This window comes from Carassius auratus, chromosome 15 (genome assembly GCF_003368295.1).
Source record: "Carassius auratus strain Wakin chromosome 15, ASM336829v1, whole genome shotgun sequence".
NCBI classification, from domain to species: domain Eukaryota; kingdom Metazoa; phylum Chordata; class Actinopteri; order Cypriniformes; family Cyprinidae; genus Carassius; species Carassius auratus.
Window position 1 is genome coordinate 22,292,360 of NC_039257.1, and position 13,033 is coordinate 22,305,392.

The window sequence follows — 13,033 nt, forward strand, 5'->3', positions numbered from 1 at the left end:
CGTAAAACATTTTTGGGCAGCATAAGGCAATGACTGCAATTTTCCGCGTTCTCCAAGGATTCTTGAGCGTGTTTAAGGCCCAAGCAAACCACGCAGAACGGGTGAAGGTCCTTAGCAGCGATGAGTGCTCCACACGCGGCCGGGCAGGCCCGTGATAGGCTATTCCCCGGAGAAGCGTTATGTATAGAAAGCGACATACCGGAGAAGAAATCGGAAAAATCCGTGGCGGGCAGCCGTGGGAGCAGGTGAAAACGACGAGAGTGCGGCGGCCCTGAATGCAGAACACAGCAGAAAAAGCTGAGAAGACGACAGTCACGTCTGGCGGAGGCTGATCAATTGATATGTCCTCCTGAAGACACGAAGGTGAGCATCGTTATCCAACCGAACTGTGTCAATGCAGAGATCGCGAGAAGCGAATGTCAACTGGGGAATAGCAGCGCTGTAGCCATTATTATACTCCTAGGTAAGGGGGCGGGCCCTTACCTGGCATTGGCTGCGTGCTTCTGTCTGTCTAGCCAGACTTGGTGCAATTGGATGCTTCTGCAGAGGTCAGGTACAGATGCCCTTCCCATAGGTGGATCTCGAACACGAGATGATGAAAGAGAACTAATCCTATAACTCTGAATTTGTTCAGCTACCATCATGGTACAGGCCCCAGATGTAGTTCTTGTGTTTTTCTTTTCTTCAGTGATGTTGATTGTGAACAGTAGGTTTTCATCACTAATGCACAATAATCATTTAATTAGACACTTAAATATCTAATTAACTGTAACTCTTTGGGGACTTGGGATATGACTTGAAGACTTGATTTGTGACCTCTGAATAATGGAATAACAGTAATTTATTTTCTAAAGGAATTGTAAGTCAATGTTTATCACTGATATTTACACTGTCTTTTTCCTCATTGCAGATAGTCTAAGTGGGCCTCCTGAACACATCTATGCTAACAGTGAACTGATACCTGTAACAAAGCAGAAGAAAAAGAAAGAAGACAAAGGTAAACTAAAACAATAGTCCTAAAAATCAGTTTGTGGTTATATATATACATATATATATCAGGGCTTGACATTAACTTTTTTGCTCAATAGCCAATGTGGCTAGTGGTTTTCCAAAGTTACTAGCCACACAACATTTTTATTAGCCACATTTTTGTTGTGAATATACTCTCATGTCATATTGTAACCATTATCAACCTGGCTTCCACTTTTCGTTGAAAGTCTTCTGTTTTTCTTTGTTTCTTCTTCCTTTTTGGTTTCATCATCTGGGGCCTATTTCACAAATGAGGTTACGTGAAAGCTAAAAAGAGTATGTTAACCCTGAAATGAGGGAAACTCTAGGTTTTCTGTTTCAGAATGGGAGGTTTATCAAACCTGAGAAAGCAGGGTAAGTCAAGTCCATTTTTGAAAGAGAGGTAACTTATACTCTGAGTCAGTTACCATGGTAACTTACTCTATGAACCTAACCTGGTCAGGAGCAGGTTTTCTTCGGTAAACCCAGAGTTTCTTTTGGTATCCTCCCCATTTTTAAGTTTCAGTTCTTCAGCGACAGAACTGTTTGCGTCCGTTATGGAATAACTCACGGTCTTAAACTGCATCTTGGTAGTAAAAAAGGGCATGGTTTAACAGTGTACAGTGTCAAAAACAGAATGAGACAATCCACGGGAAAAAAGAATGAATGAAAGATAGGCGAAATATAGTATATTTGAATTTTGGCGCTCCCTCGTGACGCGCTCTGTCAGCTGATGGAGGCGGAACTTATAGCGATCACCTTTTTCTTTGTTTGTTTTATTTTTCAACAGTTTTTATATATGTGAGTGTTTTATGTTGAATGTGAATGTATCTGCATGATTACCATCTGTTTGAGTGCAAATCAGCCGAAATCAGCTCACTATTACTGTATGATAACGGCTATCAAAGTGAATGCATCTATATGAATAGGGAGAGTGGATTATTTACTTTTATGGCACATTTGTGTTATTACCATCTGTATAAGTGGCCATCAGCACATCAGCACTTATTTGCATCGTAATTCATTGTAAATGCTGCATTTCTAGCAACCTCAGGATTTTCTTTAATTGGCAAACAAAGTTAAATCTTTTTTTATTTTTTCTTATTATTGTTATTTTTCTTACTCAAATTATTCTTATTGTATTTGTCTAGTGCTCAAATAAATCACTTGTACACAGCAAAAAATCCTGAGTGAAATTAACTCTGCTGGTAGTACATGTGAGACCAGTGTGAAAGTGTTAAAATAGGAGTGTTAAATTAACACTGAAGCTGAGTTAAAGTTAATGAGATAATTAAGTGATTAATTGAGTGATGATTGACCATGACCTGATCATGACCTGACCTTGACGAGACCTGATGTTAACATGCAGAATCAACAAAGATGAAAATCACTATGTTTATGTCACCATTATAGTGGTCAGTGTTTGGGTTACTCGGGCTCTTGAACCTTACATTTATAAAGTGAGATTTTCTTTGGCTGTTACAACTGAATTGTAGCAAGCCAGAAAAAAATCATAACATGGGCATTTGACCTGAATCACCAAACTCAGCTAAAGCCTAAAAAGATTTGATTGACCTCATTGATTATTACAACCCTTTGATTGGACAGTATGCACTAATAAAAAGGATTTCTTGAAAGTTGTTCTGCTAATTAAAAAAAAGCTTGTTTTAGGCACAGACATACATCAAAGATCTCAACAACGGTGACAAACTCTGAACATTAGAAAACAAACAACTAAAAGTAACATAGAATAGTAAGAATAAATGAAATTACTGAAACAATTCTGCTAATAATTTATTCATGCCGCAATGCATCATGGGAGTCATGGATGAATTTTGATAGGTGGCAACCAGAATGCACTGCAACATGCTTTTTGGATTTTCACCATTGTTGAGATTCACAGGTTGATTATTGATGTTTGCATGTCTAACTAAAAGATTCTTTTGAAAGATTTTTGAGCAAACAACTTTTAAGAAATTCCTCAGGATTGTATTTAAAATGCTGGAAATACATTGTTGAAGAATCAAAGTGCTGCAATAATCAACAATGTAACTTTAACTCAGTAATTCACGAACAACAATAATCTTTGCTTGTCCATCAGTTTTATAACTAAGTTATAACTGACAATTACAATCTGACTTTAAGATTTTAGGGGTCAATAGCCCAACTAAAGCAAACACTGACCACTATAATGGTGACACCATTAAATTAGTGATTTTCGTCTTTGTGATTCTGCATGTTAACATCAGGTCTCGTCAATAATGGTCAATCATCACTCAATTAATCACTTAATTATCTAATTAACTTTAACTCCACTTCAGTGTTAATTTAACACTCCTATTTTAACACTTTCACACTCTTGAGTGTGGTCTAACATGTACTCCCAGCAGAGTTAATTTCACTCAGATTTTTTTGCTGTGTATGATGTCTAAGTTTCTGTCTAGTGTTTTATAATTGAAAAAAAATTATATACAGTGGTAAGTTTACTGACTAAATAGTTTGTAGAAGCCTTCAAAACTATTGGGAAATATATTTTCTTATATTTGGGGGTGGGGTGTGTAGACATAGTCTCATAAAAATATTAGCAGGAGTCTAATTTTCATGATATCTTATTCAGATTTGAAATAGAAACTCATGTGACATGTGGCTTTCAACCCATTCCTTTTCTAGATTGCTCCAGGACTGATTTAATGTATTTTTATATCCAAAAAAAAGGTGTGGTAAAAAAAATAAATAAAAATAATTCAATGCACTTCAGTGGCTGTAACTTTTAATATTTTTGAGCATTATCAAATCTGGTTGATAAAAGTTAAAGCCCAAAGGGTCTTCTTTCCGAAGACAACAAAATTATATTTGTAACACACTGAAGTAGGAAATTGTTAAAATTATAAGTTAGGTATAGCACTTTCAGCTGTGAGTCCCATAATGGGGGGTGTTGGCTAACAGGTTAAGTACTCTGAACTTAATTCAGTTGAGTTAACAGAAAGAAGATTTATATTGCAATTAAATAATGAAGTGATTAATTGAGTGATAATTGAGCATTAGTGATGAACACCTGCTGTTAACAAACAGATTTACTGAATAAAAGAGAGAAAGGAACTACAACTGACTTCAGACACAGCCTTACTTCTTCTCTGTCTACATGGCATCATTAGGTTCTGTCATTCAAAAACATGGCTTTTCATACCACTGCTATGCTTGTTAATTGATTGATTGGTTAAATGAGTATGCTCCCAATTATTGTAGGTTCCTCTCAGGTGTGTTTGTCATGTGTCCATGCCATGTGATGTTCTATTTAAGCAGCACCTGTACCAATAAACAAATGACTGTGTTCTCACTGCAACCTGTGTGAAGCCTGTTTGTCTTTAGCCGGTATCTAGCCAAACTCTGAACTTAACAGGTTATGGGCCCAGATACGCTGACGTTTGTGCAGATACGGCGTGAGTAAGAAGGCAGTTTGAACATTTAAATTTGGGTCTCAATGTTTGGAGTACAAGCACCATGAGCGAAAGGACAAATTCACGTTGGTCTAGTCTTGTGTTTGACGGAGACGAAAAGAATTATGAACTGTGGGAGACAAAGTTTTTGGGCCATCTACGGTTGCAGAAATTGAAGGACATCATTTTGAATGGGCCCGCTGTGGGTGCGGATGCAGACGCACTGGCTGAGGATGCATCAAAGAATGCTGAAGCATATGCTGAACTGATCCAATTCCTTGATGACAAAAGTTTGTCCCTGGTCATGCGAGAGGCTGCGGATGACGAGCGTGGAGCACTCAAGATCTTGCAGGATTATTATGCTGGTAAGGGTAAGCCCCGCATTGTGAGTCTCTACACAGAATTGACTTCCCTGCAAAAGCTGAGTGGTGAGAGTGTGACTGACTATGTCATACGTGCTGAGACCTCAATCACAGCGCTGAGGAATGCTGGAGAAGTATTGAGTGATGGACTATTAGTTGCAATGGTTTTGAAGGGGCTGCCAGAATCATTCAAGCTTTTTTCCATTTTTGTCACTCAAAATGATGAGACTCTTTCTTTTGCGGATTTTAAGACAAAATTGCGGAGTTATGAGAGCACTGAAGGTATGCACACAGCTGTGGCCGAAGACAATGTTATGGGGGCCCGGGCACATTCAAGGAAGGCCAGTGGACCAGCAGGTGTAAGGGTGCGGAGCACTGAAAGTGGGGACATTAAGTGTTTCCGTTGTGGCCAGAGAGGACACAAGGCAAGACAATGTCAGCGTGATCAACAGTGGAACAGTCAGGGTAAACGTACCACATGGCGAGGAGGATGGAAACAACAACGGCAGGATGATGCACATGGGGTGTATGAGGAGACCGACAATACTTTTGCCTTCAAGTTGATGACCAGTGATTGTCAGCCAGGGAGCGATGTCACCCGAAAGGGGTTGATGGTGGATACTGGTGCAACATCGCATATCATCACTGATCTAGCTAAGTTTAAGAGCTTCGACGACAAATTACAGGCCGAGATGCACTGTGTGGAGTTGGCTGATGGCACAAGGTGCAAGGGGGTCGCGGAGCGCAGAGGAGAAGCAGAGGTATGTCTGGTCGACAGTAGAGGGCAACACCTCAGTGCCACACTGAAGCAGGCGCTGTACATCCCCTCCTATCCCCAAGACATTTTCTCTGTGAAAGCTGCAACTTCCAGCGGGGCAACAGTGATCTTTAAAGAGGGTGAGGATGTCCTGCAGTATAAAGACGGTACACGTTTTCTTATTCATGAACATAACAGGCTGTTCTATTTGTTCTGTGCTAGTAAACAATGACTGTGATAATCAATGTATGAGTTGTCATGATATTCAGAAGTGGCACGAGATTTTGGGACACTGCAATTTTAATGATGTTCAGAAGTTAGAGAATGTTGTGGATGGTATGTCAATTAAGGGTAAAGTACCCAAGTCTATGCAATGTGATGTGTGTGTCCAAGGTAAATTCACTCAGAGTAGGAACAGAAAGCCTGATGTGAGAGCCAAGTCACCTCTAGAGTTGATACACACTGACTTGGCAGGCCCCATTGACCCAAAGTCCAGAGAAGGGTATAGGTACACACTTTCCTTTACTGATGACCACTCAAGTGCAGTGTTTGTGTACTTTCTGAAGTATAAAAGTGACACAGTGGATGCAACAGAGAGGTTCCTAGCTGACATAGCCCCATATGGGAACGTTACATGTATCAGGTCTGATAATGGTGCTGAATTTACTGGACAGGGTTATCAAGTATTACTTCGCAGGAACCAAATCAGACATGAGACCTCAGCACCATACTCCCCACACCAGAATGGAACTGCTGAGCGTAACTGGAGAACTCTTTTTGATATGGCTAGATGTATGCTCTTAGAAAGTCAGTTACCCAAGGAGCTATGGCCGTATGCGGTCCAGACAGCAGCGGTGGTGAGGAATAGATGTTTTAACAACCGCACCAAACAGACACCTTATTTTATGCTGACAGGAAAGAAACCCAATATGTCCAGGATGCAGAAGTTTGGTACTGTGTGTTTTACATATAGGCAGGACAGGAAGAAGCTAGACTCAAAGTCTGACAAAGGCATCTTTGTTGGATACGATAAGAACAGCCCAGCCTATATGGTCTATAATCCTGACAGTAGAAAGGTGATGAAACACAGGTTGGTGAGGTTTATGTCCAATATTGAGGGACAAGAGACTGATGGCATGTCTGATGACACTGATATGCGTTATAGCACAACCAGACCTGATCCTGATAAACCCAAGCAGTGTGACACTCTAGAGAATAGGCTAGGCCCAAGCCAGATAAGCCTACAGTCAGCCGAGGTTAAGCCAGAATCACATTCTCCAGATACCCTGAGTAGAGAGAGGAGATACCCTGATAGAGAAAGAAGGAGGCCTGATTTCTATGGCGTAGAGAGTGATCAGGTGCAGATCAGCATTGATTATTGCTATAAGATGGTTTCCAATGTACCTCAGACTTTTAGAGAAGCTGTGACTTCATCCAACTCAAGGGAGTGGATTGATGCAATGGATGAGGAAATGAAATCACTGAGGGATAACACCACATTTACTTTGACCAACCTACCTGAGGGCAAGAAAGCAGTGGGGGGTAGATGGGTGTATGCTATCAAAACCAATGCTGATGGATCTGACAAATATAAAGCTTGCTATGTCGCCAAGGGGTATAGTCAGGAGTTGGGTGTAGATTATGGAGAAACTTTTTCTCCTACTGCCAACCTTACCAGTGTGAGAGTGTTGATGCAGAAAGCTGCTCAGGAGAATTTAATTCTCCATCAGATGGATGTTAAAACCGCTTACTTACATGCACCGATTGATTATGAAATTTATATGGAACAGCCAGAGGGGTATGATGTAAAGACAAATGAGAAGATGGTGTGTAAACTGGAGAAATCATTGTATGGGCTAAAACAATCAGGTCGAAACTGGAACAAAATGTTACATAACTATCTGTGCGAAAACATCTTTGTGCAAAACCCAGCTGATAATTGTGTTTACAAGAGAGAAACAGAACATGGGAAAGTGATAATATTGATATGAGTTGATGACTTGGTTATTGCTGCCAGTGATGAGAGCGCTTTAAAAACTGTCAAAGAGATGCTTACTGAGAAATTCCACATGAAAGATTTGGGAAAACTGAAGAATTTTCTAGGTATCACTTTTGATCAGTGTGATGGGGGTGTGACTATGTCACAGCAGAGTTATGTTGGGAAACTGCTGGAAAGATTTGACATGCAAGATTGTAAACCCAGGTCGACACCTTGTGAACCAAAGTTGAATTACACTGATGGTAATGTAAAACTGATTGACCCCAGAAAATACAGAGAGGTGGTGGGTAGTTTAATCTACCTAACCTCATGCACTAGACCTGATTTGAGTTATGTTGTTAGCAAATTGTCCCAGTATTTCAGTGAGCCAACGGAAGAGCAGTGGATAACTGTAACGCATGTACTGAAATATCTGAAAGGTACAAATGATAAGATGCTTTGTTACAGGAAATGTGATGAAGGGTTAAGGTTGGTGACTTATAGTGATGCAGCTTGGGCAGGTGATGAAAATAACCAATGTAGTACATCTGGTTACTGTGTTAGCCTATGTAAGAATGGTCCTCTGATTTCTTGGAAGACCAAAAAGCAGCCAACTGTAGCATTATCAACATGTGAGGCTAAGTACATGGCCTTAGCTGCCACTATACAAGAGTGTTTGTACTTGAAACAATTGCTTGAACATCTTGATGATTACCAGTATGGTGTACCTATGATTTATGAAGATAACCAAGGTACAATTGCATTGGCAAAGAATCCTGTAAGCAGACAGAGATGTAAGCATATTGATATTAAATACCATTTTGTGAGATCAACTGTAAATAATGGTAAAGTGTTTTTGGAGTATTGCCCAACAGATCAGATGGTTGCCGACCTAATGACTAAACCAGCTACAAAAGTTAAGGTACTTGCCTTTTCCACGTTCTTGTTTGGTTGTGGCCAAGCTAGGATGTAGTGCAGTTGGTTTCCATGATTTTTTTTTTTTTTGTTTGTTTGTTTTTGTTTTACTTGTGAATGATTCTGAATAATGTGGGCGCAAGTGGGGGTGTTAATTGATTGATTGGTTAAATGAGTATGCTCCCAATTATTGTTCCTCTCAGGTGTGTTTGTCATGTGTCCATGCCATGTGATGTTCTATTTAAGCAGCACCTGTACCAATAAACAAATGACTGTGTTCTCACTGCAACCTGTGTGAAGCCTGTTTGTCTTTAGCCGGTATCTAGCCAAACTCTGAACTTAACAATGCTGATGACACTCAACTCTACCTCTCATTCCAACTCTACCTCTCCATCTCAGCTTGTCTAACTGACATTTCTTCCTGTATGATGGACCATCACCTTCAACTCAACCTTGCCAAGACAGAACTGCTTGTGATTCCAGCAAACCCATCATTCCATCACAATTTCACCATCAAGTTAGGCACATCAACCATAACTCCTTCAAAAACAGCTAGAGGCCTTGGAGTTATGATTGATAATCAGCTGACTTTCTCAGACCACATTGCTAAAACTGTCCGATCCTGCAGATTTGCTTAATTCAACATCAAGAAGATCAAGCCCTTTCTTTCAGAACATGCTGCACAACTCCTTGTTCAAGCTCTTGTTCTGTCCAGGCTGGACTATTGCAATGCCCTCTTGGCAGGTCTTCCAGCCAATTCTATCAAACCTTTACAATTAATTCATAACGCGGCAACAAGATTAATTTTTAATGAGCCAAAAAGAATACACGTCACACCTCTGTTTATCAATTTGCACTGGCTTCCAATAGCTGCTCGCACAAAATTCAAGGCATTGATGTTTGCCTACAAAACTACCACTGGCTCTGCACCCATTTACCTAAATTCATTACTTCAGACTTATGTGCCCTCTAGAAGCTTGCATTCTGCAAGTGAACATCGCTTGATTGTGCCATCCCAAAGAAGCACAAAGTCACTTTTACGGACTTTTAAATTAAATGTTCCCTTCTGGTGGAATGAACTCCCCAACTCAATCCGAGCAGCTGAGTCCTTAGCCATCTTCAAGAATCGACTTAAAACACATCTCTTCCATCTTTATTTGACCCTCTAACTTTAACACTCACTATTCTAATTCTATTCTTTAAAAAATCTAACTACCTTTCTAATCTTTTTGTATTCTATTTTTTTTTCATTTATTATGCAATTGTATATGTATGTGTGTGTGTGTATGTGTAAAGACCTCTAACTAGCTTGCTCTATTCTTTTATTTTTTTATTCTATCTGTTTTCTTTTTATTTATTATATTAGTTAAAATCCCATGCTATGTGTACTGTGTTAACCTAACTGAGACTTGTTATAGTACTTATATATCATTGCTCTTTTTGTTGTTTTTGATTGCTTCCACTGTCTTCATCTGTAAGTCGCTTTGGATAAAAGCATCTGCTAAATGAATAAATGTAAATGTAAAATCTGACAAGTTATGTTAACTCAAGCTGTTTGAGTAAACAGATTGCCTTAAACCTTTTAAGTACTCTGAACTTAATTCAGTTGAGTTCAGAAAAATAAGCTATATATTGCAATTAAGTAATTACGTGATTAATTGAGTGTTAATTGTGAATTAGTGATGAACAGCTGCTGTTAACAAACAGAATCACTGTAGAAAAGAGAGACACAAGGGGCCCGTTTCACTAAGGAGGTTCAACCAACTCTCAGTTTAAAATTGAACTCTGAGGTGACTTACCCTCTGGTGGGAAACTCTGAGTTTTCGGTTACACAACAACTGAAATGAGTTGGTTTAATTAACTCTAAATTGACTGACTCTGAGTTATGTGCAAACGCCACAACTATAAAAAGCCATTATCAATGGAGCGCCAATATTACTATTCACCATGGCAACAGCTCCCTCCAAAAAACTGTCTGCATACTTCAGACTCAATACAAATATAATTATTCTCAGTGTTATAATATCATAGGTGAAAACTGGCAGAATGTTAGATTAATGAAATAATTGCTAATCATTTTATGGTATCTCATGGGCAAAAAATATATATAAAATAATAATATTAATAATAATATTTTAAGTGCATTTTTTCTTATTTTACAAATGATCTGCCAATGGAGTAAGAAAAATATGGTAGTGGCTATTTACACTAAGTGGATATAACATACTTTCTTAGCGATAGATCCTATTTACAGTCAGCTAAGTGCAAGTAGCTTTAGATGCTATTTACAGAAAAATTTACAGTGAAAATTGTGATATATTCTATTTACCATGTAAAAGTAGCAGTTCTTTGCAACAGGCTAAGTGTAAATAATAAGAAAAAGGAAGAAGAAAAAAAACAGCATTTTTCCAGCGTGCATGAATGAAGTATTTAAAAAAGGGGAGAAGACCGAAAGAAACTCTGGGTTTACCGAAGAAAACCTTTGGTTCATAGAGTAAGTTACCATAGTAACTGACTCTGAGTATAAGTTACCTCTCTTTTAGAAACGGACTTGACTTTCCCTGCTTTCTCGGGTTTAACAAACCGGTTTTAAAACTTGGTTTAAATCAAGGCAATCTGTTTACTCAAATGGTTTGAGTTAAGTTTACTTGTTGGGTTTTACAGTGCACGCACTTAACTCTGAGTCAGTCAATTTAGAGTTGATTTAAACCAACTCATTTCAGCTGTTCTGTAACCGAAAACTCAGAGATTCCCATCTCTGGTTAAGTCAACTCAGAATTCTTCCCACAGAGTTTCTTCCCCCAGGCCATCAGACTCTTAAACTCAAAACCAGCCACTTAACATCTTCATGTCTCCACTTAATATTCACTTATTAGTAAGATATTCATCATTCTTCACATTGAAATACTGGAAGTATTTACTGCTGGTTATATATGCTCTATATAATTGTGTATGTGACAATTAAAAATCTTGAGTTCAAGTTTAAACTCAGAGTTGGTTGAACCTCCTTAGTGTAACAGGCCCCAGGTTTTCTCTTGTGTGTTGTCTGCTCACCGGGTTTTGTTACACCCTTTATATGTCGCCACATAGCTCCACCAGCGTCCCACTCCAGCAGTGCAGCTAGCTGTTTCTTGGTTTCTGTCACTAGCTCGCAAGTGCAAGGCAACACTGTGTGCATTAGCGATGCACGGGTCATCACTTAACCCGCAGACCCCGCAGGGTTAAGAAATTGTCACTTTATTTGTTGGGCAGGTTGGGGCGGTTCATTAGAAAAAAAAAAAAAATCCATATATGTTGTAGTGTTGGGCAATATGGATGAAACAAATCAACATCTAAACCTTAGTTCATTCTCAATAAGATCTTCTGTAGACGTCTGACAGAAATAAAGTCAGTCTGGTTATTAAAGGGGGGGTGAAATGCTATTTCTTGCATACTGAGTTTTTTACACTGTTAAAGAGTTGGATTCCCATGCTAAACAAGGACAAAGTTTCAAAAATTAAGTTGTACGTTTGAAGGAGTATTTTTGTTCCAAAAATACCTCTTCCGGTTTGTCACAAGTTTCGGAAAGTTTTTTTCGAGTATGGGTCTTTGTGACGTTAGATGGAGCGGAATTTCCTTATATGGGTCCTAAGGGCACTTCTGCCGGAAGAGCGCGCACTCCCGTATAGCACAGCACTGAGAGCAGAGACATTCACTGATCAGAGCGAGAGACCGAATTGTCACAATAGAAGTGTGTTTTTGCTTGCCAGGGCAAGACAACCCTACACAGATTACTAAAAAAAAAAAAGCATTAAGGGACCAGTGGATGCAGTTTATTTGTACAGAACATCAACGGAGTTGTGCAAGTGTTTTTGTTTGTTCCCTGCATTTCGAAGATGCTTGTTTTACAAACAAGGCCCAGTTTGACGCCGGATTTGCATATCGTTTATTTCTTAAGGATGATGCAATCCCAACGAAAAAGGGTCACGATCGTGTGTTGGAACCGCAGGCGGTGAGTAAAACTGCTTCAAATATCTCTGTGTTGTTAACTTAGCTATCGGTGTGTAAGCACATCAAGTAAACAACATGCGATGCTGGCATAAAACTGCACATTCCGAATATACACCTTAAAAAAAAAAAAAAAAAAAAAAAAAAAAAAGACGACATAAAGTGGAAATTAGTCATTTTCCAAAACCGCTAAGCAAATATATACAGTTTCAGTACATACCACATAGAGACGTCGTTGCTGATGCTGCTCTTGTTAAATTTCAGCCCCTAGATCTGATTCTGGATCATAAATATACACTGAATCTGACTGTTAGCCATGGTTTGTTTTGGATGATGTTTTTTTCCTCACGGTAATGTCACAGCTTCCAAATGCTCTCAACGCAAAAGCCTACTGGCGCTCGTGATTCTTTAGCTCCGCCCACACGTAACGCCTCCAGGCGCTCATGTTTTTCCGGGAAAAATGGTTACAGACTATCTTTCTCTTATAAATATAATAAAACTAAAGACTTTTTTGAAGTTTTAAAGGATGCAGTACTACTCTATAGGTACTCAAGATTAACAGGATATTGAGTGAAAATTAGCATTTCAC

At 39.1% G+C, this 13,033-nt stretch overlaps 1 protein-coding gene across 1 annotated transcript in view; it reads left to right on the top strand.

Moving 5' to 3' along the window:
• Positions 1-13,033, top strand: part of LOC113115484 (low affinity immunoglobulin gamma Fc region receptor II-c-like) — a 65,816-nt gene that overhangs the window by 30,786 nt on the left and 21,997 nt on the right. Inside the window, exon 7 of the mRNA XM_026283078.1 lies at positions 911-997. Within this exon, the coding sequence (XP_026138863.1) occupies positions 911-997 (87 nt within the window). The remainder of the gene's footprint in view (positions 1-910; positions 998-13,033) is intronic.